Raw genomic sequence first — 26811 nt, forward strand, 5'->3', positions numbered from 1 at the left:
GGCAGAAGCAACCTTGTCACTTGGGGCGTCCGAGACCACGGGGCCGTCCATGGCGCTAGGCGCTGAGAGGCTTGCCATGGCGCCATGGGGCGCGCCCAAGGGGTCATGGGGCATGGCTGGAAAGCCGCCCATGACAACTTGCGTGTGCGTTTGGGAGCAACACTAATTTAGTGTCATATTTTGAGATTGAAATTTACACCCCTGCAAAAATTTCGAGTGTGCTTTTACTTATTGCAGAATTAGCATTACCATATTGAGTTGTGTATTTCTTGTTGTCAATTTTATTTTAAGGTGTAAAATAGTATTGTTCTGTTATTTTAAGAGGTAATATTATTTGTTTTGTTTTATTTCACTATTTTATGTTTTCTTTTATGTAATTTTGCTGGTGTGTAAAAAATGGCAGTCGCATCCTTCATTATAATTAAGTTGCTACTCATCAATGGAGAACAAGTTGTTTATGAACTCACATTTGTTGTCTTAATTATAGTATCAATTGATATGTAAATGGAGGACCACACTGATTTGCTAAACCAAAATTTGGTATTCTTATCTTATGTGTTGTGCCAAAAAAAAAAATTGTTCTAATTATAATTTTATTGGACCTTTAAATAAATTACTGTTTTATTATGTATAGTATCAACGGTCAAGTACTTAATACCTTATCAGGATTTGACATGCAACGTCGCTAATGTAGTATACTTATCATTTTGAGATTTTGGGGTGAAATGGAAATTTACAATTAACAGTTCCTGGTGAACATGTTATCTTCTTGTATAAAATTTTATTTACTAACATGAATATGTGAGTAGTTTAATTCAAAATTCAAAATTATTTTTACATAAAATTTGGCAGTTTTTATTTTTGTTAGATCGGCCCGACTCAGTCCGGCCCCTTGACACTCTTACTTTACCCTCACCAATGAAAAAAATATTAACACTTGAATTATACCAAGATATACTTAAAAAATAATAAATAGAATTTGGATAATGATTTTTTATTTGCTTATTAGTAATAGGACGATTGCCTTTATCTACAGTTCTACACAATAATAAGATTTACTAATGCAAATAAAAAATTAAAGAATAAAAAGATAAAAGGGTTAAATGTGAACACAAAAAAGTTAAAGGCCGCAGTACTCTTAAGTAATTTCTTCGAATAAAAAGTTGCATATTATGGAAAATCAAAAGCTTACTCATGCAGCTGAATTTTGGAGATTTGACAACTATTACAGTTTACAAATTGCCTTGAACAAAATAATAGTTACTCCCGCAGTATTCCATGTTTGGTTGGAATTTTATTTTCAGTTAAACTATAACTAAGATATTATTTTTGTATCTGAGTAATGTGGATATTAATTTAAGGTATTGGCTGTCCGAGAATAAATAACTAAATGACAAGTATTTTTCTTCAACAATTTTCTCTCGAAATCTTATAAGAAAACACATGCTAAATCAAGAATAATTGTTTTTCGAGTTTAACTATTATGCAACAAAATATGTACGTATTATATCATAGGTATCTTATTTATAATTCAAAGTGAAGAAACAAGCAAGTCAATAAATGAATTCGAATTATTTGTTGTAAAATTTTGCTCAGTATCAGCAACCCTGAAGTATGATTTGATGTTTTATATCGTCTATTACCTCCGTCAATTATTCATCTTTCCAATAGTAAGTATTCATTTCACAACGTTCAAGGCATTGCATATGTGGTTAAATTATGGAGTAAATATTTGATAAGTAAATTACCTGGTCATTGCATGCTACAAAGCTTAAAAATTCACTATCATATTGAATACTTCGAAATTAAATACTACCATTAAATTCATTAAAACAACATAAAAGTAATACTACATAATAAATATTCACTTGCCGAAAAGGAAAAATAGTTCATCAAGAACACTATTTCCAACTTAAAATAACAATGAGACCACTAGGCAAAGGATAAAAACATGGAAAGTTCGCAATAACCGTAAATGACTCATTGTTTGCAGAACTGCACTCCATATATGTAATTGCTTTGATCCTCCAAGCAAGTGCATACCCCTGAAAAATTAAAAAAAGAAAGCTTAAACTTATAATTTAAAAAACAATCAATCTTGAAAGAATAGAAAATTTTGAATTAAAAAGAGTATTACCTGATCTCTAGTAATAAACTGCAAAACAGGGTGGTTAGCCAACCTATCACTCCTTGCATCTACACGTGAGTAGAGACATTTTAAGACAATATTAATAAAAAAACAATACATTTAACTTCAAAATCATTTATTTCAAAAAGAAAATATATGTTTTAAGTATGTAACAATTTTACCAAGCTTTCTCCCAACCAAAATAATAGGATTATCCGGGGCATGATTACTCAAATTTGTAACCCAATGCAATAGAAAAAAATACAAATAAGAATCAAGACCATTATTTACCAAGTTTGTAACCCTGTTAAACATATTCTCATCAATTAGAGAGAAGCACAAGATGATAAACTTAGCCGGTTGAAGGTAGCAAATTGGATAGGAATGTGGTGCATTTGGTGCTTTACTCTCATTTCAATCATATTGAAATCCACAACTCTCTTACTAATGTCCGTCAATTATTCATCTTTCCAATAGTAAGTATTCATTTCACAACGTTCAAGGCATTGCGTATGTGGTTAAATTATGGAGTAAATTGTGGTTAAATTTGGTGCTTTTACTCTCATTATGGACTTCTGGGAGAGAGAGAAAAAATTGTCTCATTTTATCTAGTACTAAAATTATTACGTAACTTTTAACTTTTGGTTTTATTCTTAATGAAAATTCTTACAATCATATAAATATTATGACATGTTACATAAATTTAAACAGACTAAGTAATTTGTCTATTAAGACCTTAATATTACATAACTTTTACCATTATAAGGGTTGAATTCATTAATTATTTAAATTCTAACATTTATTAATGAGAAGTTCTTATAATCATGCAAACATGATATATTTTACGGCTATATATAAGTAATAATAGATCTATAATCATATAAATTTGATGATACTATATTAAGATCATAGTGTTGCGATAAGGTGAAATCTATATCCGAACATGCAAAACGCTCTACTATCGACAAACTGATCAACCGATAAGACAGAACTCCATTTCATTTCATTTCACTTTGCCTTAATCCATATAATTAGATGTGAAGCATAGTACTAAGGGGTAGTTTGGTACGCGAACAAAATTACCCCGATATTATAATTCTAGGATTATAATCCTAGGACTAATTTATCCCATCTAAAAGATGGGATAAAATAACCCCAAGGTTAATGGGATAAGGTGGGATATTCATCTTTAAGTATTGGCTTCATTTTATCCTTTGTTTGGTAGAGGGCAGGATTAATTTATACCTGCAAAATTAATCCCAAAGTTAGTGTTGGATATCCCAGCTTATACCGTGTACCAAACGGCCCCTAAGAGTTTAATTTATCAGAGAATTAAGTCATAGGATATCAATTTCAAGTCTGAAACTCGACCAAGTATGGAAAATGTCAGAAGATAAATTTACAAATAAATTAATTATAATGCTATGAATCTTAGATTGCCCAAAGTGGTAAAATGATCATACTCTCATCATTTAGTCACTTGACGTAATTAATTACTGAGTTGTTTAATATAATAAGTCAATCCACTATACATTTTGTAATTGTTTGATATGGTTACGTATAGGTGAACAATTTAAGGAAGAATCTTAGTGGCTAAATAAACTTTAAATAATTTTACTAACCCTGACTAAAATCTAAGCAACAGACCTTAAAATGGCTATCCGTGCACTTCGCCAAATATTTTACTGGAAAGTTTTATTTCTTAATGGACCGAGCTTAGAACCTGTTTGAATTGCTTTTTTAGGTGGCTTTAAATCAAAATAACTTTTAAGCACTTTTAAGGTGTTTGACTAAAAATAAATTTTTAAGCACTTATTTTTAAATCAAAATAATAAAAATAAATCATAAGTCACAAATAAACTTCTAACATTAAGTTCATTAAACCAACATAAATTAATACACAATAAACTTGCCGAAAAGAAAAATAGTTCACTTAGGAACACTTTTCACAACCGAAAATAACGAGACCTATATGGAAAATACCCAATACCCATTTGGTTAAAACCTTGCTATACAAATAAAATGTTATGTCTTCAATTCTCCTGAGCAGGTTTTCAAGTGTCTCATGGTCTGCAGAACTGCACTCCATAAATGCCAGGGCGTTGATGCTCCAAGCAAGTTCATACCCCTGACAATTTTTTTTTAAAAAAAAAAAAATCTTAAAACTTAGATAATTTTAAAAAACAATCAATCTTAAAAAAATTGAATAAAAATAGTATTACCCGCTCTCTCGTAACAAATGGCAAATATCATCCTCTCATTCCTCGCATCTGCACGTGAGTGGAAACGTATTAAGACAACATTTATAATAAAAAAAAACATTTAAGCTCATAATCATTTTAATATTTCAATATATATATATATATAGTATAACAATTTTACCAAGCTCTCTCCTAACCAAAATAAGGAGTATACGGGGCATGCTCATTCGCATATCTAACCCACTGCAACAACAGAACAAAATAGCCAGCAATATATTAGAGTTAAATTTGAACAAAAAATAAATACAAGAATCAAGACCATAACTTACATTGAGTGTTACCCTGCCACAGCTACCCTCATCAATTAGAGAGAAATACACCTTTATAAACTTAAACGGAGGAAGGTAGTTAACTTGTGGTGCAGTTGGTTCAGTTCTTCTCAATTCTATCAAATTGAAATACACATTTCTCCCATTTACTTCCACTTGAATGCTCCACATGTCAAATGTTTTAGTAGCATTCGGTCCCTACGAGGTAAGAATATTGTTAGAAGAATAATAATACAACAAATATGGAGTGCTGCGTATTACAATAAATATATCTCATTTGGGAAAATCCCTCGCAACAAATCATTAGCTGTTCGTGGAAGAATGGGTTCAACCGGTCTTACAACCAAATTTAATCTTCTAGCAGCCAAATCAGTAGGAGGCAAATTAAAATCACCTAACAATATACAGCTTACGACAGCCGCCGGATCTTTATGTTGGCGAAACGTCATCTTTGTAAAACATGCAATAGCTAAGATTAGAGGAATTATAGAAAAGTCGGTTTTAGAAATCCCGCTGTTGCAATGAGTTATCACGCATGAAGCCCTAAGACCGAACTCTACTACACGAAAGACAAGTTGTAAAACACCACCAGCAACTCTAACTTTATCCACCTTGGTAAAAGCGTGACAGTTATCCAGCAGTTGCTAGCCCAGTCGCTTAAAGCGTTCCTCACCCGCTTACAAAATGACTGTTCTGGATTGACAATAAATTCTCTTTACCTTTAAAAAGATATCGAAATGAATGAAAGGGGCAAATTACCCATTTTTCGGCAAAGGGAATTTATTGTCAATCTAGAACAGTCATTCTGTAAGAGGACGAGGAACACTTTAAGCAACTGGGCTAGCAACTGCTCGATAACTATCATGCTTTTACCCAAGGTGGATAAAGTTAGAGTTGTTGCTGGTGTTTTACGCAAGCAGTTATGGCAGTTACAACAGCGTTTATAAGCATCTCTTTGTTAAAATGTGAAAATTGGGAACTCATGGTACAATAGGCTTCACCGACTAGCGAAGTCTCCAACGTATAATTTTTCCATCTAATGGGCAGACTACAAAGCCAGAAAACCACACCAAAAAGAACACATGGAACACCTGTAAAAAGGAGATAAGCCCACCAAGGCAGAAGTTGATCATTATGAGATTGGGGCGGAGATTGGGACTGCATCTCTGCAAGGAAGCTATCTTGAAGGTATCTCATCTTTTTTTTTTTTGGAGAGCAGAAAGAAAAAAGCAATACAAGAAGAAAAGATATGAGTAATGAAACATGTTGAAAGAAAGCACAATTAATATAGAAGAAGGTAGATGCATTAGATACCAACATTAATCTACTAAAAAACAAGACCAAAATCTGAAATTTCCATTTGAAGAAAGATTTAAAAGCTGACATACCTCTGCAATTGTTATTTTTATCATTTTTCATGAACCACAATCTCTTTCCTCTGAATCATAAAGAGTTAAGCTTACAGAATTCTCTTCGGAAAAAGAAAAGAAATAGAAAATAAAGAAAAACAAAAATATTGAAATAAAATCAAAAGTTTCTTTTCAGCACTTGAATTTTGGTGTCCTTTCTATTAAAAAATGGGTGAAAGTCATTTACATCCCTCAACTTTATTTTAAAAATCAAACTCCCGCTTCAACTTTGAATAATAGTCATTCTTCCCCCATTATTCTAATTAATTTTTTTAAATTCCTATTTTACCCTTACATTATCAACTTTTGTCTTCTTCTTTTTTACTTTTTATTAAAATCAAGATATTCTTCATTTTTTTCAATCAATGTAACAAATTTCCTATAAAAATAAATATTATCTTCTAGGTGGAAAACAAAGTGAGAAATATTAATTGAGTATATAAGTTTATAATATTTTATAATGAAATAATTTAGCAGAATAAAAACAATAAATTTTATTAATAACAATCAAAACTCTAATATCTATTTATACAACTGAAAATAATAGGTAATAATAGCTTTATAAATATATTTTAATGTAACTAATACAAAAAAAAAATACAATAGAGACAAATTCTAAAAAAGAATTATTTATACTGTAAATGAATTTTAAAATTATAATTTAAGAAATATTTCATTAATTACATGGAAAGTTCTTAATAACCATTTGATTAACCCTGCTACATAGTTAAAATGCTACTTCTTCAATTTTTCCGAGCAGGTTAGTAAGTGACTCATTGTTTGCAGATTTGCACTCCATATATGTAATTGCTTTGATCCTCCAAGCAAGTGCATATCCCTGACAAATTAAAAAAAAGAAAGCTTAAACTTGTAATTTAAAAAACAATCAATCTTGAAAGAATAGAAAATTTTGAATTAAAAAAGAGTATTACCTAATCTCCAGTAATAAACTGCAAAACAGGGTGGTTAGCCAACCTATCACTCCTTGCATCTACTCGTGAGTACAGACGTTTTAAGACAATATTAATAATAAAACAATACATTTAAGCTCATTGCCACCCAACCTCAAAATCATTTATTTCAAAAAAAAAATGTTTTAAGTATATAGTATATAACAATTTTACCAAGCTTTCTCCCAACCAAAATAATAGGATTATCCGGGGCATAATTACTCAAATGTGTAACCCAATGCAACAGGAAAAAATAGTCAGTAATGACCATATAAGCCACATGAGAATTAAATTTGAATAAAAAATACAAATAAGATCAAGACCATTACTTACCGTGTTTGTAACCCTGTTAAACCTATTCTGATCAATTAGAGAGAAACACAAGATGATAAACTTAGCTGGATGAAGATAGCGAATTGGATAGGAATGTGGTGCATTTGGTGCTTTTACTCTCATTTCATTCATATTGAAATCCACAACTCTCTTGGTTGTTCTCACTCTATTGTTCCACATGTCAAATGTTTTAGTAGCAAACGGTTCCTGCAAGGTAAGAAAATTGTTAGAATAATTATGATACAACAAATATGGAGTACTAGGTATAAAATTAAATATACCTCACTTGGGAGAGAAATTATCTTTTCCAATAAATCAGTAGTTGGTTATGGAAAAGGACTGGGATCAACCGGTCTCTCAAAATCTCCCAACATTATACAACTTACGACCACCTCATCTTTTGTTAGGGTTTAGGGGTTAAAGAATTAGTACAACCTTTAAAAAAATGAAAGAGAAGAGAGAATTTCAGGAGCAATGGATCTTTACTTTGACTTTCCTCTTTAGCATGCACATCCACCTCCTTTCTCGGATAAAAATGTACAAGGCTGAATTTCGCTCATTCACCTCCTTTTACAAGGCTGAATTTGGCTCATCCACCTCCTTTCTCTGATACAAAAATATACAGGGTTTTGTTGAAACACCAAAAATGGCAACCAAGCTTTATGAAGACTTCTGATTTTTTTTTGCTTTAGCTACATTTCCATTTGAAATAAAAATTATTGACCGAATATGGTGGTCATTCTGAAAAGGGTGGTACTCTATTTTGCAGGTGAATTTAAACTTTTTGGTATATCTTGTAATGAAAATTTTATTTTGTTCTGCTTTCATCATTGATTTTTTATCTTCTTAAGTCCACATTTCCTTCATATCATTTCCTTCACATTTCACTTCCAGATTTTCTTGCCCTCAACCCAAAGATCAGTGTAAAATGAGTCTAAACCATCATGTTCGTTTTAGCTCTCTTCCCCCAACAAAACCCCCTCCTCCAAAGTTGTTTCCCGATCCGGCCCCCGAACCAACCGGATTGTATTTTTGTTAAATCGGACCGGCTCAGTCCGGCCCTTGACACTATTACTTTACCCTAACAAATGAATAAAATATTCAAACTTGAATAATACCAAGATATATTTAAAAAATAATAAATAGAATTTGGAAAATGATTTTTTATCTGCTTATTAGTAATAATACAATTGCCTTTATCTAATGAATAATAAGATTTGCTAATGCAAATAAAAAATTAAAGAATGAAAAGATATATTTAACCTTAATGACCATGTCCATTTGAGTTTTCTCGCCATTAGAGGCTTATTGAATGCAATCGTAGGGGTTGTCATGTTTGTAACATGTATCATATCGTGTACTTGTGGCTCAAGGATCCCTTTCAAGGATGATATCCTTTTTTTGCTATATGTGGGTTGTTTGTGTTATGGTTTACGTTCTTTCCTCCTATTTATAGTTTGCCAGTGTGAATTCCCATGGTTACCTAGATTTATTAGACGTATTTTTGGTATGAAGAACAAATGCAAATATATCCAGCAATAAGCTCCCTACCTAATGATTCCTCAGTTCCTTAATTGGTTTTTTTTCTTTTCTTTTTTTGTCTAATCATAATATAATCTAGAGTTCGAAGTATTTTGATGATTTGTTTCAAGTCTATTCTTGAATTGTCTATTATTCTTGCTGCCGATAATTAGTCTCTTTTTGCCCCGTGCTTAACTCTTGAATATTGCATGACAAATATTTGATAAGTGCATGGTGGAAAACCAGGGGCGGAGCCAGCATAGTAATTGTGGGTTCGGCCGAACCCAGTAACTTTTGTTAAAACTTTATATTTGTCTTGAAATATTTATTGAATATGTATAAATTGTTACTTTAGAACTCGGCAACTTAAACGAATTAGAATCCCGAACCCACAAGCTTCAAATCCTGGTTCCGCCTCTGTGGAAAACCGTCCAATAATTAGCATATATTAAAGAGAATTTAAGTAATATGTATCGTCAGTATCTTACCTGTAGATATCCTTTGAATCACCGGATAATGTAAGAAATTATTTATAATGTCGGTGTACAGAACTTAATTATATTAATATACCAGAAAATAGGTGTAGAATACTATATGGTACGTAGTGGAAGAAATTCTTTAGTCTTGAGTATAGATGAATAGGGAAATTAAAGACCCTATATACGTACGAGTATAATAGAAATGGTTGTTTCCTCAACTCTTTAGGCAGTATCAATTTCATAATGTCTCAGTCAGTGTTTCAATTTTGTCATATTAATGACAACATATATAATCACAATGCCGGCATCTTTGTAGTTTTCCACCGAATAAAATCATATTTCTTTTGTGATGCATTCTGGAAACATACATTAAAATTAACCCAAGAAGATTTTTCCGATCAGCTTTTATAACTCTCAGTGTGCATTTGAAAAAGATCACTACAAGAAAGTAGAGATACGACGACATTTATTTGGTGACATTTATTTGGTGACATTTCAAATAAATGTCGGGAAATAAGAAATTTCTTGACATTTATGAACAAATGTCGTAAAAAGAACGACATTTGATGCCAAATGTCATAAGAAGAACGACATCTGGGGCAAAATGTCATTAAAACAACGACATTTAGTCCCAAGTGTTGCTAAAATAACGACATTTGTTAAAAAATGTCATTATTTTTAACGACATTTAGCTGAAATGTCATTAAAACAATGACATTTGATACAAATGTCGAATAATATTATGACATTTGTTGCAAAATGTCGTTGTTTTTAACAACATTTGGCGAAAATGTCGCTAAATAATGACATTTGATATAAATGTCGAATACATTATGACAATTGTTTTAAATATCATATTATTAGTCACTAATTATCGACATTTACACCTAATGTTGGAAAACTAATTTTTTTAAAATTATCCATCATTCTTTATAGGACAAAGGTCAAAAATTTCCCCCGGACAATACAATTTAGAGAAAATTTTATCTTATGTTATATTTTGGCCATTCCATAAAGTTCAAGGACCTATACGGATCATTTGCAAAGTTCAACGACAAATTCATTTAAAATCTACACCCTAAACAATTTATTTAAATCTCAAGAATGATAATTAAGAAGTCACTATATAATATTGTGAATAATCTTTCAAAGAGGACAAATACATGTTAGAGTACATCAATTTTAATTAATGAAATGTGTGAATTATTTTTTTCTTTAATATATCATCACTTAATTATGATTTTTAATTATTTTCTACATACATTATTTGATTTATCCAAACCAAATTTGAATTTAATTGCTTTGTCAATCTGTAGGAAATCTTATATATAGTTAGGAGAGAAACAAAATGATTTGCCTTTAAACTCCATGAATGATCTAGGTTTATTCTATATACCATCTTTGTATGGTGGCGTGATGTAGCTACGTGAATCCACGTTCGAAGGACATTGTACCAAAGTCATATAATTAGGACCACAATATGCATGGTTTTATTCTATTTATGGCATCGAAGGTTGTGTTCTTTTTTGGGCTTCAAATATAATTCTCATTCCTTTTTGACACCTACGTTAGAGATTGAAGGTATTTGCCCCCCTTGAATTACAAATAATCTAAATTTCTGGCAAAGGATAAAAGTTTAAGTCATCTGTAGAAATATGAAGATTGATAGTAACTCAAAAAACGAGCCTAATTGAGAATATTGCGAGGATGTATATCATTATATTGCGAGGATGTATATCATTGGAACATCCTTTTTAAAACTAGCTATAGACAATCGAAATTTACAACTAGGGATGGGCATGATACGGTATTTAAAGCTTCAGTACGGTAATTTTGATTCTCGATTTCTAAAAATACTATACCATTACCATATATATCAAATTAATTCGGTATGATTCGGTTTAAATATGATTTTGGTATTTTGCGTTACTACGGTAAATCAGTAATCATTTGATCCACTTCAACTTACATATTCATATCGTAGAGAATTATGACGTTCTGCTATTTAAGAAACGTCTCAACTATATCGTACTATAACAATTCACACATGTAAACTAGTACTATTTGAACAATTTTAGTTTTGTAATAGTACTAGTTTATATATTTGTTAGTACAATAATACTAATTTTTATGAACTGTATATGTAACTATACTTCGGTATGATATTCGTTATTTTAGTAGTTTCTTTATAAATACCAAATACCATACCGAATGCCAAAAAAAATTAATTGCATACCAAATACCGTATCAAATACCATAATATCAAAACCGCGATATAATTTTTTCGATTTTGGTATGGAAATAGGTATCTACGCACCCCCATTTACAACTAATATTGGAAATTTCTATACATTTCTTTAATTGTTAAACCATTCTTATTTAATTACCACGAGAACTCAAAATTGGTGAATACATATAATATTAGTTGTATATTCAACCAAAGAGTTGGAACTAAAATATGTGATAAAAATAATATATTTAAGATAAATATATATATGTAAGTCATCCAATAAGTCTTGTAAAAGTTATTAAAAAAAAGGAATTAAACTTAGGATGTGAAGGTGCCACATCATACTACTTAAAAAACAAAAAGAACTATTCAGCAAACATACGAATTGAAGACCCATTTCAACAAAAAGAACTATTCAGCAAACATGCGAATTGAAGACCCATTTCAAAGAGACGGGTCTATACATTTTGGCTCAGTCTTTTCTCAAAAATCAGTCCCATTTTGGTTAAAATTGGTTGAGTCCGCCCACTAATACTTTGTGCTACCGAAAAATATGGAGAATTTCAGATATAGAGCGACATATATGGAAGAAAAAATAAATTGGCGGTAAGATTTTGTTGGGTTTCCCTCCTTTTACTTCTTTTTTGCTTAAGATTTTAGGGCTTCCTCCTGTCAATTCATTTTTCGCTGCCCTTGAGGCAAAGAAAATTGGCGGTAAAATTTTAGGGTTCCCTCCTTTCAATTCCAAATATTGGCAATTTTAATACTTGGTATTTTTTCAAAGCTTGGAAAAAACTTTTGGCCGTGTTTGAGGCGAATCTATTCCTCTAATTTAGATCTTTACTAATTTTAAAATAATCCGAACTAATTATACAGAGATTACTGCTGATTGTTACAGAGATTTGTGCGTTGGAACGAAATTTAGAGTTGTTGAAGTACTTATATTGCGTTCACACATTGTGTAATTTCATATGAATCTCCTTCGCACATTCTACTTATAGTATCAGTTAACAGTTTTTCATCGATTTGCAATTTGAAGAAGACAGGGAAAGGAAGAGAGCGCTATTGGAAGAACATTCACATAGTGTTCAAGACTTTTTTGAGGTGTTTGCAGGTTCTTATCTATCCTCTGTTTTGTTTAATCATATTGAGATCTAATTCTTTGTTATTGTAGTATTTAAAATAATAGTATTTTTGTGTTTTAAAAGTATCTTAAAAGTTTTTTCTTTCCTATCGTCTCTTCATATTTGTTTGTAGTCTAACTAGATGGTATATGTGGTCAATTATCCAGCTTTTAGGGAACAGGGGTATTTGGGATATATGAATCTCATGTACTAGTAGCAGTTAGGGGTAGCTTCAAGCCATATAGAGCTTTTTACTTTCTTTAATGAATTTGTTACCATGCACGTCACCTCGGCAATTGAGGTTTTTACGATTTAGGTGAAAACACACCGGCAATTGAGCATAAGGAAGGCCATATGGAACTGTGGCCTGACCAACAGCTTGATGATACTACATTTGAAAGTGAAGATGATATTGAATGGGTTAGGGAAGGAGTACCAGGGATAGAAGTTGACCCGCAAACTCTGGAAATTAATGAAGCATTTGATGAAGATGACGAAATATCTTAGTTCTTATTTCTATTATAGTTATTGTCATTATTTTAATACAGATGCTTATTGAACAGTAATTTGGTGATTTTTACTATGTTATTCAGTTGTTAAAATCTTGCGTGCCTGCATGTCTTATTATTTGACCTGATAGTTATATATTATTTTGAACTTTTAGATAGTAGAAAATATTTTCAATTTGGCAGGATTCATAGTTTTTGAGAAGCATCGTTGAAATGGCAAGAAAAAGACAGAGAAATTCTAGTCAAGACGGGCTTTTATCTAATTCCTCGGAGCAACAAGGACAACAAGTGGAAAGTGGGGCAATGCCTCAACCACCTCAAAATTGGCCACGAAATGAAAGACAACCTATCCAATCTGGTAATTTGTCTAGAAATGATTCACATGATATAGAAAATCTTCCAGGTATTATACTTTTGTGATAATCTTTTCTTCCTCTATAGTATAAAGTAGTTAGATAAGTGATTTTTATAAATAATTAATTCCCCTTCTTTTTATCTTTGATTATTTGCAGATTATAGTGAGAGTGAAGAACAATCTAAGCGGCCTAGGGGTCCCACTATGATGCACTCAGGATGGGGAAAAGACGGTGACAATTTACATGTTGAATTGAATGATCGTGGACAAGTTATTGGTCCAGAAGCAGCTAGATTACATTCAAAACTTGGTGTGATAGCACGAAATGGCATTTTAGCGCCATTGAATCATAGATATTGGAGGCTTGTTCCTGATATGTACAAGGATATAATATGGAGTGATATTAAGGTTCTTAATATAAGCAAAACCTACATACTAAGATGTTTTTATTTTTATATATTTTTCTTGTATAAATGAGTTGTGTGTTACATATATATATGTAGGAAAATACTGATGCAACTGATGATATGAGACGCATTTTGATGATGTCAGTTGGATCTAAATGGAAAGAGTGGAAGCATGAAGCAAAAAGTAATGGCTATGACCCGTATAATACTGATATTGAGCGCTTAGCTCATCGTCCAAAGAGGGTTGCAGAAGATCAGTGGCGTTCATTAGTTCATTATTGGAGTTCAAAAGAAGCAAAGGTATTCCATTAATATCAATAATCATTTTCTGCTGCTCCTTGACTATTATCTCATATATTATTGTGTTTATCTTTTCTAGGAAAAGAGCGAGAGAAACAAAGAAAGTCGAAAAAAGTTAACTATGACACACACATCAGGAAGAAAAAGTCTTGCTCAAATTATAGATGATGTATGACATAATCACTATCTATTTTCTGCAATTTATGTATTAATTCTTGATTCCTTGCATATTTTACGATAATCTCTTACTATTCAACAGATGACAAAAGAGAATACTGGTGTAAAGCCAACTCGTATTGAGGTGTGGAAAAAAACTCACACTAGAGAGAATAAACAACCAGTAAATGACATAGCCGGTGAAGTTATGGTAAATTCTTGTTCTTTATAAATATTAAGGTACTTTAACTCCATTATAAGATTCTATTAACTTTCCGTCAATTTACCTTTCTTTCAAAAAGAAACAAATGGATGATCTTGCTGAGGTGTATCCCGAGTTAAATGTCCCTGGAAGTGCTCGCAATGATATATATTCACAAGTAATGGGACCAGACACTCATGGGATTGTTAGAACTCTAGGAAAAGGAGCAGCTCCAAGTTTAGTTTATGGCCCAGTATATAAACGATCGCAGTTGGAGCAACGAGATTTTGATGCAAGGGTTGAGATAGAAGTTCAAAAAGCTACCGTAGCAATCCAAATTGATATGGATAAAAAGTTGGCTGAAGCAAAACAAAATATGGAAGCAAAAATGGATGAAAGAATGGATGAAAAGGTGAAGGAAAAAGTGAAGGCTGAGATGCAAGCATACGTACAGAGTATCGGTTTTATGAATGGCTCAAACAGTAAATCAATCAGTTATGAAGAGGCAAACAATTTTGTGCTCGGTACACATTTTTTTTCCTCTTTAAATTAACTTTGTCATTTATTTTTCCTTTTAATTATACTAATCTTCCTCTTTGTGATAGCTTTCCCATAACTCAGTTGAAGACCGCCAACAATCATTATCTCCTGTATCAGTTGTTCCAACAAAAAAGGTGCGTTCGCACATATTGTAATTAGTAAACATTGAAGTTTCGAATGTGATTTTCTCGGTGTTGTCATCTCGTGTTTAAAGCAGAGTATGTGTTCCGCTCTTCTAATTCTCTGTTGACTCTTTGAGTTGGGGTGTTCTATGTAAGATCTTTGTTTGCTGTTTTTCATGATGTTCTGCCTTTTTTAGTTGGGTTATGTGTTCTTTTTACCCTTTTTGTTGTCATGTTCTCTTCTACCAATATGTTCGTGCTGTACGAATGAGGCTTTGAGGTTAGCAACTGGTTATGAGTTTCTGATAGATATGATCTTGAACAACCACTTTTAGATCTTTGCTTTAGATTTCTTTACTCTCTGTTTATGATTTTCAACTTCATGCTTGAATATATAGATTTTGCCTGATAAATTGAAGAAACAAAGGGTCAGTTACAGCAAGCTAATTACCTGCTAATTCTCAGTGTATTTCCTTTTTCCTTTTACTCCTTTTAAAAAATTATTTTAATCTCCTTACTATGTGTGTGCTCAAGAGAAAAATGAACTGTGGGTACTCTGCAAGAGTTAGAATTTGACAAGTTTGACTAGCTGTGGATAATTATGTTGACAATCAGTCCACTGCTGTCTCTGATGTTGAACACTCTATTTTTATTCCTTCTTACTTTTAGCATATTATGGTAAAACGCTGTATTTAGATTCCCTTCTGTCAGCCAGTGGAGCTTACTTTTCTGTTTAAGGAATTGAATCCTTGCTTGATGTAATTTGTGGTATGTTGCCGCTAGCTGTATCTTTGTTCGAATTAAGTCTGCATTTGTAGGATTATGCTGCAGTGCAGTTTGGCATTCCTCCAGCTATGTTTTTGCTTTGTCTGCCTTGATTTCCACCTCATTGAAGTGTCTCTTGTTTATGCTTCGGAGGGTACCTCATTGAAGTGTCTCTTGTTTATGCTTCGGAGGGTACCTTTCAATCCATTTAGTTTCCTCCTCCCCTCCCTACACCTGCTGTACCTAAACCCATTCCTGTTTTGCCCCCGTCTGTTATCTGCTTGTGTACGTCCTGCTGCTTGGCCTGCTGTGGCTCCCTGATTTGGTGCTCTTTACTTTTGTCCGCTGCTACTATTACTTGCTGCTGTTTTTCTGTGTCCCTTTTTTCCCTCATTTTGGTCTTCTATTGGATCAAAGGAGTTCCCTGCTGGTTTGAATTCATTTTGTGGCTGTTTGTTCTTTCTATGTGCAATCAGTGGTGCTTCACCCCTGTCCCTTCCTTGCATTTCGGCTACTGCTTTCCCAACTTTATGTGGTTGTATTGGGGGCTCTTGCCTTTCTCGTTCCCATTTTTGCAATCTCCTACATTGCTCTTTGTTATGGCCAAAACTCTTACAATGCTCGCATAGGATTGGTTGCCATTCATAGTCTATTCGTTGCTCTATAATTTCACCCATCTCATTCTCAAACATCACGAACTCTGGAATGAACTGTAAATTTTCCATCAATTTGTCAGTTAAGATTTGGTTTGGTTTGATTTGAGGAAAGTTTAAATGATGAATAATTTTTTATGCTAATCTTCTCAAACTAATTTTTTACTAACACGAAGCTTAATGGGTTTATAGTCAATGTTAATTTCCTGTAAGCAACCAGCAGAGGAACTAACAACTAAGAAGATACATTAGTCGTTATTCTGAAACTTCGGAGTACGAAGTGCAAAATTTTGGCAATTCCTTTGGCTCTGCAGTTTAGTTTGTGCAGGATTCTTTATTATTTATTTCTGTAGTGAAACTTCAAAGTGCATGTAGCATTTGTTTCCAGTAGTTGTTTCTGCAATTTCTATGTATTTTTATGACTGAAGAAACCAAATGGCCAATTCTGTACACAATAACTTAGGCGAACCAATTATTGGTTAACAAAAACTTATGGGAAATAGTGAGGTGTATCACGGACAAGTATTCCAATGGTACTTTGCTACTTTTAGAACATAGTTTTTGCATATTTGCTTCTGAAACTTTTCTTTTAATTTAGTCCCTTATGAACCACAAAGTTCCAATAATGATTACTCTATATGATTAATTCCCATTAGTTTTTAATAAAAGATGACGTGCACTTGTTTGTTAGCTATTTAAAAATTGATGGGTCTATTTTTGGATGGTGTTTTCTGATTTGCCAGAGAATATTTCTTCGCAGGTTAACTTAATCAAGAACACCACAAATAATGGAGTTGACACACAAAAAAAGAAGTGGGTAAGTTTGGAAAAACATGGAAAACACTTTTAAGTTTTTTCCATTTATTACATGCTTTTAATTCTATTTTTCTGTCTGATTCTTTTGCAGCACTTTTGAAGAGTGTGTGATACCAATTATTGGCAAGTGATGCTCGAATTGTGGAAAGATGAATTCCATTTGTCTTGTTGCAGAATTTATTCTAGAAGTTTAGGGAATTAAAGAGAAAGTTTGGCGTAGTTTCATGTTGAAATCACTTTAGCTTTTATGTTTTAGTTAGAATTTGTTTTATTTGAGATAGAACAACAAGTCCTTTGATTTGACAGCGTCTAACTTGCAATGAGACCTTTCTTTGCTATGTCCTTTGAAATACAATTGATTGACTTTTACTATTTCATAATATTTTGTTACGTTGTGTATAAAGGTTGATCTTTATGATTGTTTGATATAAATATTTTCTTTATGATGAAAGCTAAACAGGTGAATTATTATTAATACTTTTGAATATTTGATACCGACATTAGTCTAAATGTCGGAAATTTTACAAAATAGCAAAGCGACATTTAACAAAGATTGAAAATAAATGTCGTAAATTTTTTGTTGACAATTTCACAAAAATGTCAAAAATAGCAAAGCGACATTTAATAAAGGTTATAAATAAATGTCGTAAATTTTTTATTGACATTTAACAAAAATGTCAAAAATACCAACGCGACATTTAATAAAGGTTATAAATAAATGTCGCAAAAGTTTTACCAACATTAGTTTAAATGTCGGCAATTTTAAGTGACGTTTCCAAAATGTCGTAAATAAATGTCGTAAATTTCTTACCGACATTTGCCTAAATGTCGAAAAATTTCCGACACTGAAATATACGACATTTGACACAAATGTAAATTAAATGTCGGGAAATGAATTTGCGACATTTAAGAAGCGTAATACGACATTTATATAATGTCGTCGTATCTCTACTTTGATTCTCAAAAAGTGAAACGTGACAAGTAAAAGTGAACGGAGGGCGTATTTAGTTTCTTTGCTTATACATTTAAATAAAGGAAACAACATTTTACTAAATTTTTCCAGGAAAATAAAATCATGAAAATAGGAGATAATTAGCGAAAGGTAGAAAGACGTACACAGTAGTCGTAGCAAATCATAAACTTAAATATGGATAGGAGAGATCAAAATAAATCTCATTAAAATAGTACACTCCCTACGTGACAAATTAGTTGTAGCGTTTTGCTTCCTGCAAAGTAATAAAACACTTATATTTATGATTTTAACCAACGCGAAACTGAGAAGTGATAAAACACTTGTATTAATCATTATCACTATTAATCAACAAAGAAAGAAAACGGTACAAACTAAGGCAAGTTTCTAAACTTGTCCTTCTATTGGGTAAACACTTCTCCTCATTCTAGCTAAAATGGGCAGTTTGTCAAATTCATAGTCTATTATGATTATTAAGCAACCACATATGACCATCAAAAATACAAAGAAAAAGGGATGATGAACAAATAACCATACTTAGGTGGAAGATTGCAAACTCCTATCCCTACTACAAACACTGAGACCAAAGCTATCGAACCAAAAACACTCATTAAACACTCAAGGTACACACAATGTTCTCTCGGTCATTAGGAAGCTGACAACGCCGAGAATCGACGTCCCTCAACGGCTCCGCCATGCTTCGGTCCTTTATATAGTATAGTAACAAACTTGCAAAATGGATTTGTTCCACATTCCTGCTTCACCCTTGATTGATATTATTTATTTCTACTTTTTTACCACCATTACTACTATCACTAGTTTCTACGAACGCACCACACACGTTAATACCATGTCAATTATTAGCAAGCGCTTTGAATCAAAAGACGCTTTGTAAAATATCAAAATTATATTAGATAGTAATCTAAAGTGAATTTACATAAACTGACAACTCATTTATAGGAAGTTTTGACCCTTAATATCATTATGCATCATAGCATTTCAATCATACCGTCTATCGAAATTTATTCTTTATGATATTTGGAACTTATAAAGGATCGAAGCATGGCGGAGCCGTTGAGGGACGTCGATTCTCGGTGTTGTCAGCTTCCTAATGACCGAGAGAACATTGTGTGTACCTTGAGTGTTTAATGAGTGTTTTTGGTTGCGTGCTTTGCTATGATGCATAATGATTTTAAGGGTCAAAACTTTCTATAAATGAGTTGTCAGTTTATGTAAATTCACTTTAGATTACTATCTAATATAATTTTGATATTTTATAAAGCGTCTTTTGATTCAAAGCGCTTGCTAATAATTGACATGGTATTAACGTGTTTGGTGCGTTCGTAGAAACTAGTGATAGTAGTAATGGTGGTAAAAAAGTAGGAATAAATAATATCAATCGAGAGTTAACTACTATTTAATATAATCTTCCCACATAAATTAAAGATTGGTAGACATAAATAAACGTTAGTGTAAGTTAATAAGATTGGTAAATGATTGATGGGGTAATTGTTAAAAATATTTACCAACTTATGGGGGTTTTTTACAAAATATTAACTTATGGGTTAAATTTTGTATTTAAAAAAGTTGAAACCATGGTTCCAAACCCAAACCATGTTTTTTTGGATGATTTGGGTTCAAACCATGGTTTCAAACCACGACTTAAAATTGATGGCCAAATGCTGGTTTGAAACCATGGTTTCAAAATTGATGGCCAAACGCCTACCAATTAGGCTTTCCGCATAAGACGAAAAGTGTAAGACTGAAGCATTGTAGTAACAAATGAATGAAAAATTTGCGGAGATAAAACAACTATAGAAGAAGATAAAAAGACATGGACATTGATATGTACTAACTATTCACTTTAATTGGAGATTTAAATAATTAGCACATGAACATGAAATGAGTAAAAAAAACGTTTGAAAGATGAAATAGACATTAATACTAATTCATTGTCCATTTAATTAGATAACAATAATAGTGGATTTTCTAGATATTACCTTCAAATCATAAAAGAGAAAATCTGAAAAATAATGAAAAATGGAAGAGAGAGAAAAAAGCAAACAAGATAATTTGATTTCTTGACTTTTAACTTCTCATTAATTGAAAGAAAATGTTTCAACTTCTCATTTGAAAGAAAACATTTTAACTTCTATATTAAGTGAAACTGCGTGTTTAGCCGTTCCTTTCAGAAGGAAGAAAACAATATTTAACGTGGCAATACGTTTGTAAATACTTGGAAAAGACATGAATAAATATATAGTACTAATAATGAGGAAGGAGAAACTTAAGACTTTAGAGCACCTAATTTTCCAAAGATAAAATAAGAAAAAAATTGAGAAAATAGATAAATAGGAATGGTGGCCATAGAGAGGTGTCACATCACCTTGTCTATACCTAGCTTTATAATATATATAGATATAGATTAGGCATAGACAAGGTGATGTGTCATCTCTCTTTGGCCAAGAAACACATTTATCTTTTTTCTCCTTTTTTTCTATTCTTTCCCCTCATTTATGAACGTATTAAAAGATTAAAAAAATAACTCCTTTAACTCTCTTGATTATGTTAATAATGTGTATTAAACTCATTAATTAGTAAAAGCGAAAAAACTTTACTTTCCTCATGTCTAAGGAGTTATGGTTTGGAGATACTATTACGATGAAACTTCTTAGGGAAATCCATATATTTATCTATTTTTTTATATTTTTGCCCTTTTTCTTCTTTACGTCTCTAAATAAAATTGTCTTATAAATATTTATAGAATTTCAGTTACAAAATTTTTATAATAAGTTTTAAATTCTATACACATAATGCCTTGAGTCTCTTGAGTTTCCTATCTTTATTATAATCTTCAAAGTCTAATTAAAGTCTCATGAGTGATGCTATTTATTCATTCCAAAATTTCATTTGGAAGCTTGTGCAGACCTCATGTTTGTTTGGCATTTTAGTGTGTTGCCCTTTCTACAGTTTTTTGTAGGCATCTTTTTGTTAAAAATCATTTTCATCTATGAAAATTCTTAAAACCATCTTGGCTTCGGATGATTTTCAGCAGAAAGATGATTGATGCCATGTACTTGGGGTCATAATTTTGCTCTCAGTTGGGAAATTATGTTATCGGTGCTTGCCGTTCTTTTTACCTTTTCTCTATCACTGTAATTTTGTTTCTATGTAGGAAATATTATTATGATGATATTACCCCCCATCTTGACCCCATTTCATCTATGTGTTGTGTTATTTTAAGGCGCCCGCGCGCGCTGACATATTTTTTGGTTGTTTCACTTAACTTAGTTCAAAGTTGATGCATCAATTCATTTCTATTGTCTCTTCATTTTCTTTCTTAAACATCAATACATTGCCAACTTAAATAGAATTCTCATTTTGCATTTTCATTTAGAACATCGCAGCAGAAAAGCATCTCTATGCAATGATTGATTTCTAGGTTTTTTATGTGAGCATATTACGCTTGATTTCTAAGTATGATTAAAGAAAAAAGGTAACTTAGCTTCTAATAGACGAGGTCTTTTTAAAAGCAAAACGAAATCACCATATTTGTGTATTTTAATGGAAGATGGGAAAACCATTCTTGCTAGAGGAATTAACGTTTTTAAAGAAAGGGTGTTTACAAAATTAATTTAACAACAATGGAAAAATTAGTCAAACTTTAATATTATACAGGTTAAGAGAATTATTATAAAAATAAAATAAAAAAAAGAAATGTAATTAAGCGTAATATTGTAAATCACACGAGAGATTAACATTATGAAGTCAAACCTAAAGGGACTCTGAAATTATCCCTAGATTCTTTGATATTTTAGATTTTTTTTACTTTTGGCAGTTTAATTTGCCGAAGCTAATTGTGGGATTAGGAAACAAATTGTAGGGCGTCAAATTCGAGTCTTTAATCACAGAATATTTATTACTTCCTATGCTACGTAGCCATTGTCCGTTACAATAGATGTTTTAACTGCCTTTTAAATTTTCTCTTCTAGCATATGCCAATTAGAAGAATTTATATCAGTCGAAAAAGGTTGAAAGAGTTTAAAAGAACAAGAGGGAGGACATATCCCACGTTCAAAGATAAAACTATAGTCTTGCAATATGTACTGTTAATGAACGTTAAAGACTTCTAGAGAAAATAAAAATAAATTTTATAAAGCATATACGTGGATTATTTTTTCACGAGTAGGAGAAGGAGAATGAGACGGATATTAAGGAATTTAAAAGGAAAGAAAAAGGAAGGACAATAAAGAAGAATATAAGTGAAGAAATACATAGCGGATATGAATCTAATGGATGACACTTTATGTATTTTGTTTTATTTTCTTCTGGTTTTTAGTTTCTTTAATTTTCATTTCATGTTTCATTTATTTGACTGGAAAAACCTTTTTAGAAAGTGAACTTTTACTATGTATAGAAAGAAAAAAAAATCAAAAACATAGAAAGTTGTCTATTTAGATTAAGAGAATCATGTATTAATGTCCTACCTCTTGCGTATCTACATAAATTTGATAATATAATCTAAGCTCTAATTCTACTAAAAAAAATTAGAGTTGTGATTTTATCAATATGAAGATAATTTTTTTATATAAATGAATTTTTTAATCTATTCTAACTCCACAAATTTGTTAAAAAAAGAAGTTAAGTTTAAGTTTATTTGATAACATTAACAACTGCGCGAAGCGCAGTCGAATTCACTAGTAATTGTCTAAACTTCAGTTATCAGGAGAAAATACAATTTAAGTTACGGTAATATTGCTCTCTTAGCTACTGTTGCTGTGTAAAACTGGAACTACAACACATCAATATTACCTACGAAAGTTAACAAAATGGCCTTAGAGATATCACGAGACAAGAAACAACTAGAAGGACCACAATAACCAAAGTAATTCATTAAATTTGCCCACAGCTTAGTATTTGTTATCTCTTAAGTTGTTAGATTGGAATCCGTTGAATTCATATGCTATATAAGTGTGGTGGGAGGACTAACATAACTTTGAAATCTTGTACCAAAAGCTTTATAAATTGTACACACAATGAATGCTTATACTAAAAGCTATATAACTTGTATACTTTAACTAACTACTTTTTTATTCCACATGGACATATGTCACAGTACTTAATATTTATTCTCTTCTCATGTATATATGTATACACTTGTTTATTTCCTCCGTGCACTTTTACTTGTTCACTTTTGACTTTTCACGTTCTTTAAGAATTAATAAATCCCACGTAGACATATGTTATAGTACTGAATATTTATCCACTTCTCATGTATAGACGTATGCACTTCAATTTTAATTCTTCCACACATATTTATTTCCTCCGTGCACTTTTACTTGTTCACTTTTGACTTTTCACGTTCTTGCTGAATATTTGTTTTCTTCTCCTGTACACATGTATGTACTTCAATTTTAATTCTCCGTCACATATTTATTTCCTCCGTGCACATTTACATGTTCACTTTAGACTTTTCACGGTCTTTAAGAATTAATAAATGAAGTACTCCCTCTGTCCCATATTCCTTGGCTACATTACTTGACTTTTCACGTTCTTTAAGAATTAATAAATGAAGTACTCTCTTCGTCTCATATTACTTGGCCACATTACTATACTTGACTTTTCACATTCTTTAAGAATTAATTAATAAATGAAGTACTCCTTTCGTCCCATATTACTTGGTCACATTACTATACTTGACTTTTCACATTCTTTAAGAATTAATTAATAAATGAAGTACCCCCTTCGTCCCATATTACTTGGCTACATTACTAAAAATATATGTCTATTTTTCTATTCTATATTTTTCTTTATTATTATATACAAACGCCCAAGGTGGACGAACACAACAACAATAAGTTGCACAAAAAGCAAATGAAATTGTACTCTAAGAAAGAACTAACATGGATACATTTCAAAAGTTCAAAATTAATTCTCCTCTTGTGTGTTTACTTTTTAAGTCCCCACGGGTCTGCAGTGTCTCAATTGTCTTTCCATTTCCTTCATTTGGCATATACTCCCTCTGTATCTCAATTTAAGTGTCTACATTTGACTAGACACGGAGTTTAAGAAATAAAGATAGACTTTTGAATCTTGTGGTTTTAAATTAAAAATGTGTATAATATAATAAAATATCCTTTGAATCTTGTGATTATAAATTTGACATGTAGGATATTTGAATTGTCAACTTACTAAATATAAAAAGAGGCGACTATAACCAAAATAAGATAAATTTTACCAACAATTGAGAAATTAAGGGGAAAAATAAGAGGAAAGGAAAAAAATATAGAGACTCACTAAGGAGAATCGCAAAATCATTTGCAAAATACACAAATCATAAAGACTAACTAAAGTGAGTAACCAAATTAATCATGTTGGACCTCGTGCATTGCACGGGCATAGTTTGCTAGTCATATGCTATGAGGCAATTTGAGTATGTAGTGACTCTGTGTCTTTTTTTTTTTTTTTTTTTTTAACACATTGAACAACTAAACAGAAACGGTTTAATTAACAAGAGTTGTAGTGGGATGAATAAGATTCCTTCACCGTTAATCAGAGATCTCAGGTTTGAGCCCTAGGTATGGGTATAATCCTGTTAGGAAGCGTTTTCCCTTAAATGAGTCTTAGGCGGCGTGAATAGGAATTAGTCGGGTACCAATACGAATACCCAATATCGGACATGCAAGGGGCAGAAACAACAAAAAGAAATACAAATGTTATACATGAAGCAATAAATCTAGCTAGTACTAAAGTTTGATTGTTATACTACTATATTAAACTATCGACCTTCCAATTGAATACACTAAACACAGCAATTGGAGAAAAGTTTGATCAAAATGCGACGATTAATATTTTAACAATCAACCACTATACTATATGCCATATTTTTTCTCTTCGTTTTGTCTTAACTTAATTTTGCAAAGAAAAGCTTGTCTTAGTTAGGAGGTAATGGTTATGAAAGTAGTCCAAATTTATCGCTTTTTTACATAGATAGACTATTTCGGTCAAGAACATGTATTAAGGACGAAAATAAACCAATCCTAATACATCAAAGACCATTTTAACCATTTTCTCTAAACATAGGATATAGCATGGGATAAGTTTAATTTTTATTGTTATAAAATGTCACATGATAGTCACGTGTCATGCGACTATGTGGTTTTTATGGTTTTAGCATTACAAAAGCTTCTTCACTATAAACTACAGCCATAATCGAGTTCCATAATATTATCTGTACTGGAAATTGCTTTTTTTCATTATCAAATCCCTTCTACATTGGCTTTAGGTGATATATGTTTTAAGACATTTACAAAAAGTATACGAATGTAGTTCCAATGCAGCGCAGAAGGTATTTATATAGGCATGTATGCCATTAGGGTATTGTTATTCAGCTGGTGCAAGTAGATTTTCGTTTAGGTGAGACAGTTGTGAGGTTTAGATGTCGTAAAGACGATAGTTCTATTATTTAGGTAAAAATTTAAAGATATGTACTTTACCTTAGGGAGCAAGTATACACTAGGGTGCAAACCGCAAAGTGCGAAGAAATCCGAAATGAGAGTTATCTTCCTTGTCAAGTTAAGCAGTCACCATTTTCATCTTTCCCTCTCAAATAAGCAGTATCTCTCCGATTACACTTCCTTTCCACATTTCTAACGCCATTGACATTGGAGATGTAGTTTAGCTAGCCATTTCACAATTAGCCCTAAATTTTTAGTTATAGAAACCGACGCTAATTGGGGAAGAAAGATAGAAATCAGAAGGAGAAGGAAAATGCTAAAACTAAGGTAAATGCTAAAACTGACGTGTTTCTCAATCTCGATCCAACCCTAATTTGAATGTGCCTCATTCGCTTGATGGTACTCAATGGGGTATTGTGGATTCTATAAAGGACATGTTGTTATGTACAAAGAAGCGATTAATGTACTTGTTGGTATGAATTTTGGTGAAAAATCTGTTAGGACTTCAATTTACTGATCCTCTTGGTCAGGAGGAGGATGTCGTATGTAATGTAGTGATTAGCGTGCACCGGTACCTAACTGGTGAGAAAAAATGAAAGAATTCTGACTCTGGTAGTTTAGATTGGAAGAACTTTGTCGAGAGGGACTTCTCTGTCATACCTTTAGTCCTTGCTTTCGTGACTTGGACAACTAGAGTGGTTGGAAACATGTAAAAGATTGTGAATTCAATGAATATTATGGTCATTGGTGGTGTTAGTGTCTTAAAGCCAATCTTTAATAAGAGGCATTTTTTTTCGTACTTGGTGTTAATAGTGTAGTATCTTTCAACAACATAGAGTCTTTAATTTCACATAA

At 31.9% G+C, this 26811-nt stretch overlaps 1 protein-coding gene across 6 annotated transcripts; it reads left to right on the plus strand.

Annotated features, from left to right (window-relative positions):
- The first annotated feature begins 11992 nt into the window (after positions 1-11992).
- On the plus strand, positions 11993-17900 carry LOC132623741 (uncharacterized). Of its 6 annotated transcripts, none has more exons than XM_060338554.1 (11): positions 11993-12186; positions 12627-12694; positions 13397-13616; positions 13726-13976; positions 14072-14275; positions 14355-14444; positions 14535-14642; positions 14734-15157; positions 15239-15307; positions 17474-17530; positions 17621-17900. In XM_060338554.1, the coding sequence occupies exons 3-9, from the start codon at positions 13427-13429 to the stop codon at positions 15247-15249; spliced, it is 1278 nt and encodes a 425-aa protein (XP_060194537.1). In that variant the 5' UTR covers positions 11993-12186; positions 12627-12694; positions 13397-13426; the 3' UTR covers positions 15250-15307; positions 17474-17530; positions 17621-17900. The 6 variants fall into 6 exon arrangements, with proteins under 6 accessions (XP_060194537.1, XP_060194553.1, XP_060194560.1 ...); XM_060338570.1 differs by having other exon boundaries at positions 12627-12684; XM_060338577.1 differs by lacking the exon at positions 11993-12186 and having other exon boundaries at positions 12293-12694; positions 13397-13571.
- Positions 17901-26811: the final 8911 nt, after the last annotated feature.

The sequence above is a fragment of the Lycium barbarum genome, chromosome 2 (genome assembly GCF_019175385.1).
Source record: "Lycium barbarum isolate Lr01 chromosome 2, ASM1917538v2, whole genome shotgun sequence".
Lineage (NCBI taxonomy): Eukaryota > Viridiplantae > Streptophyta > Magnoliopsida > Solanales > Solanaceae > Lycium > Lycium barbarum.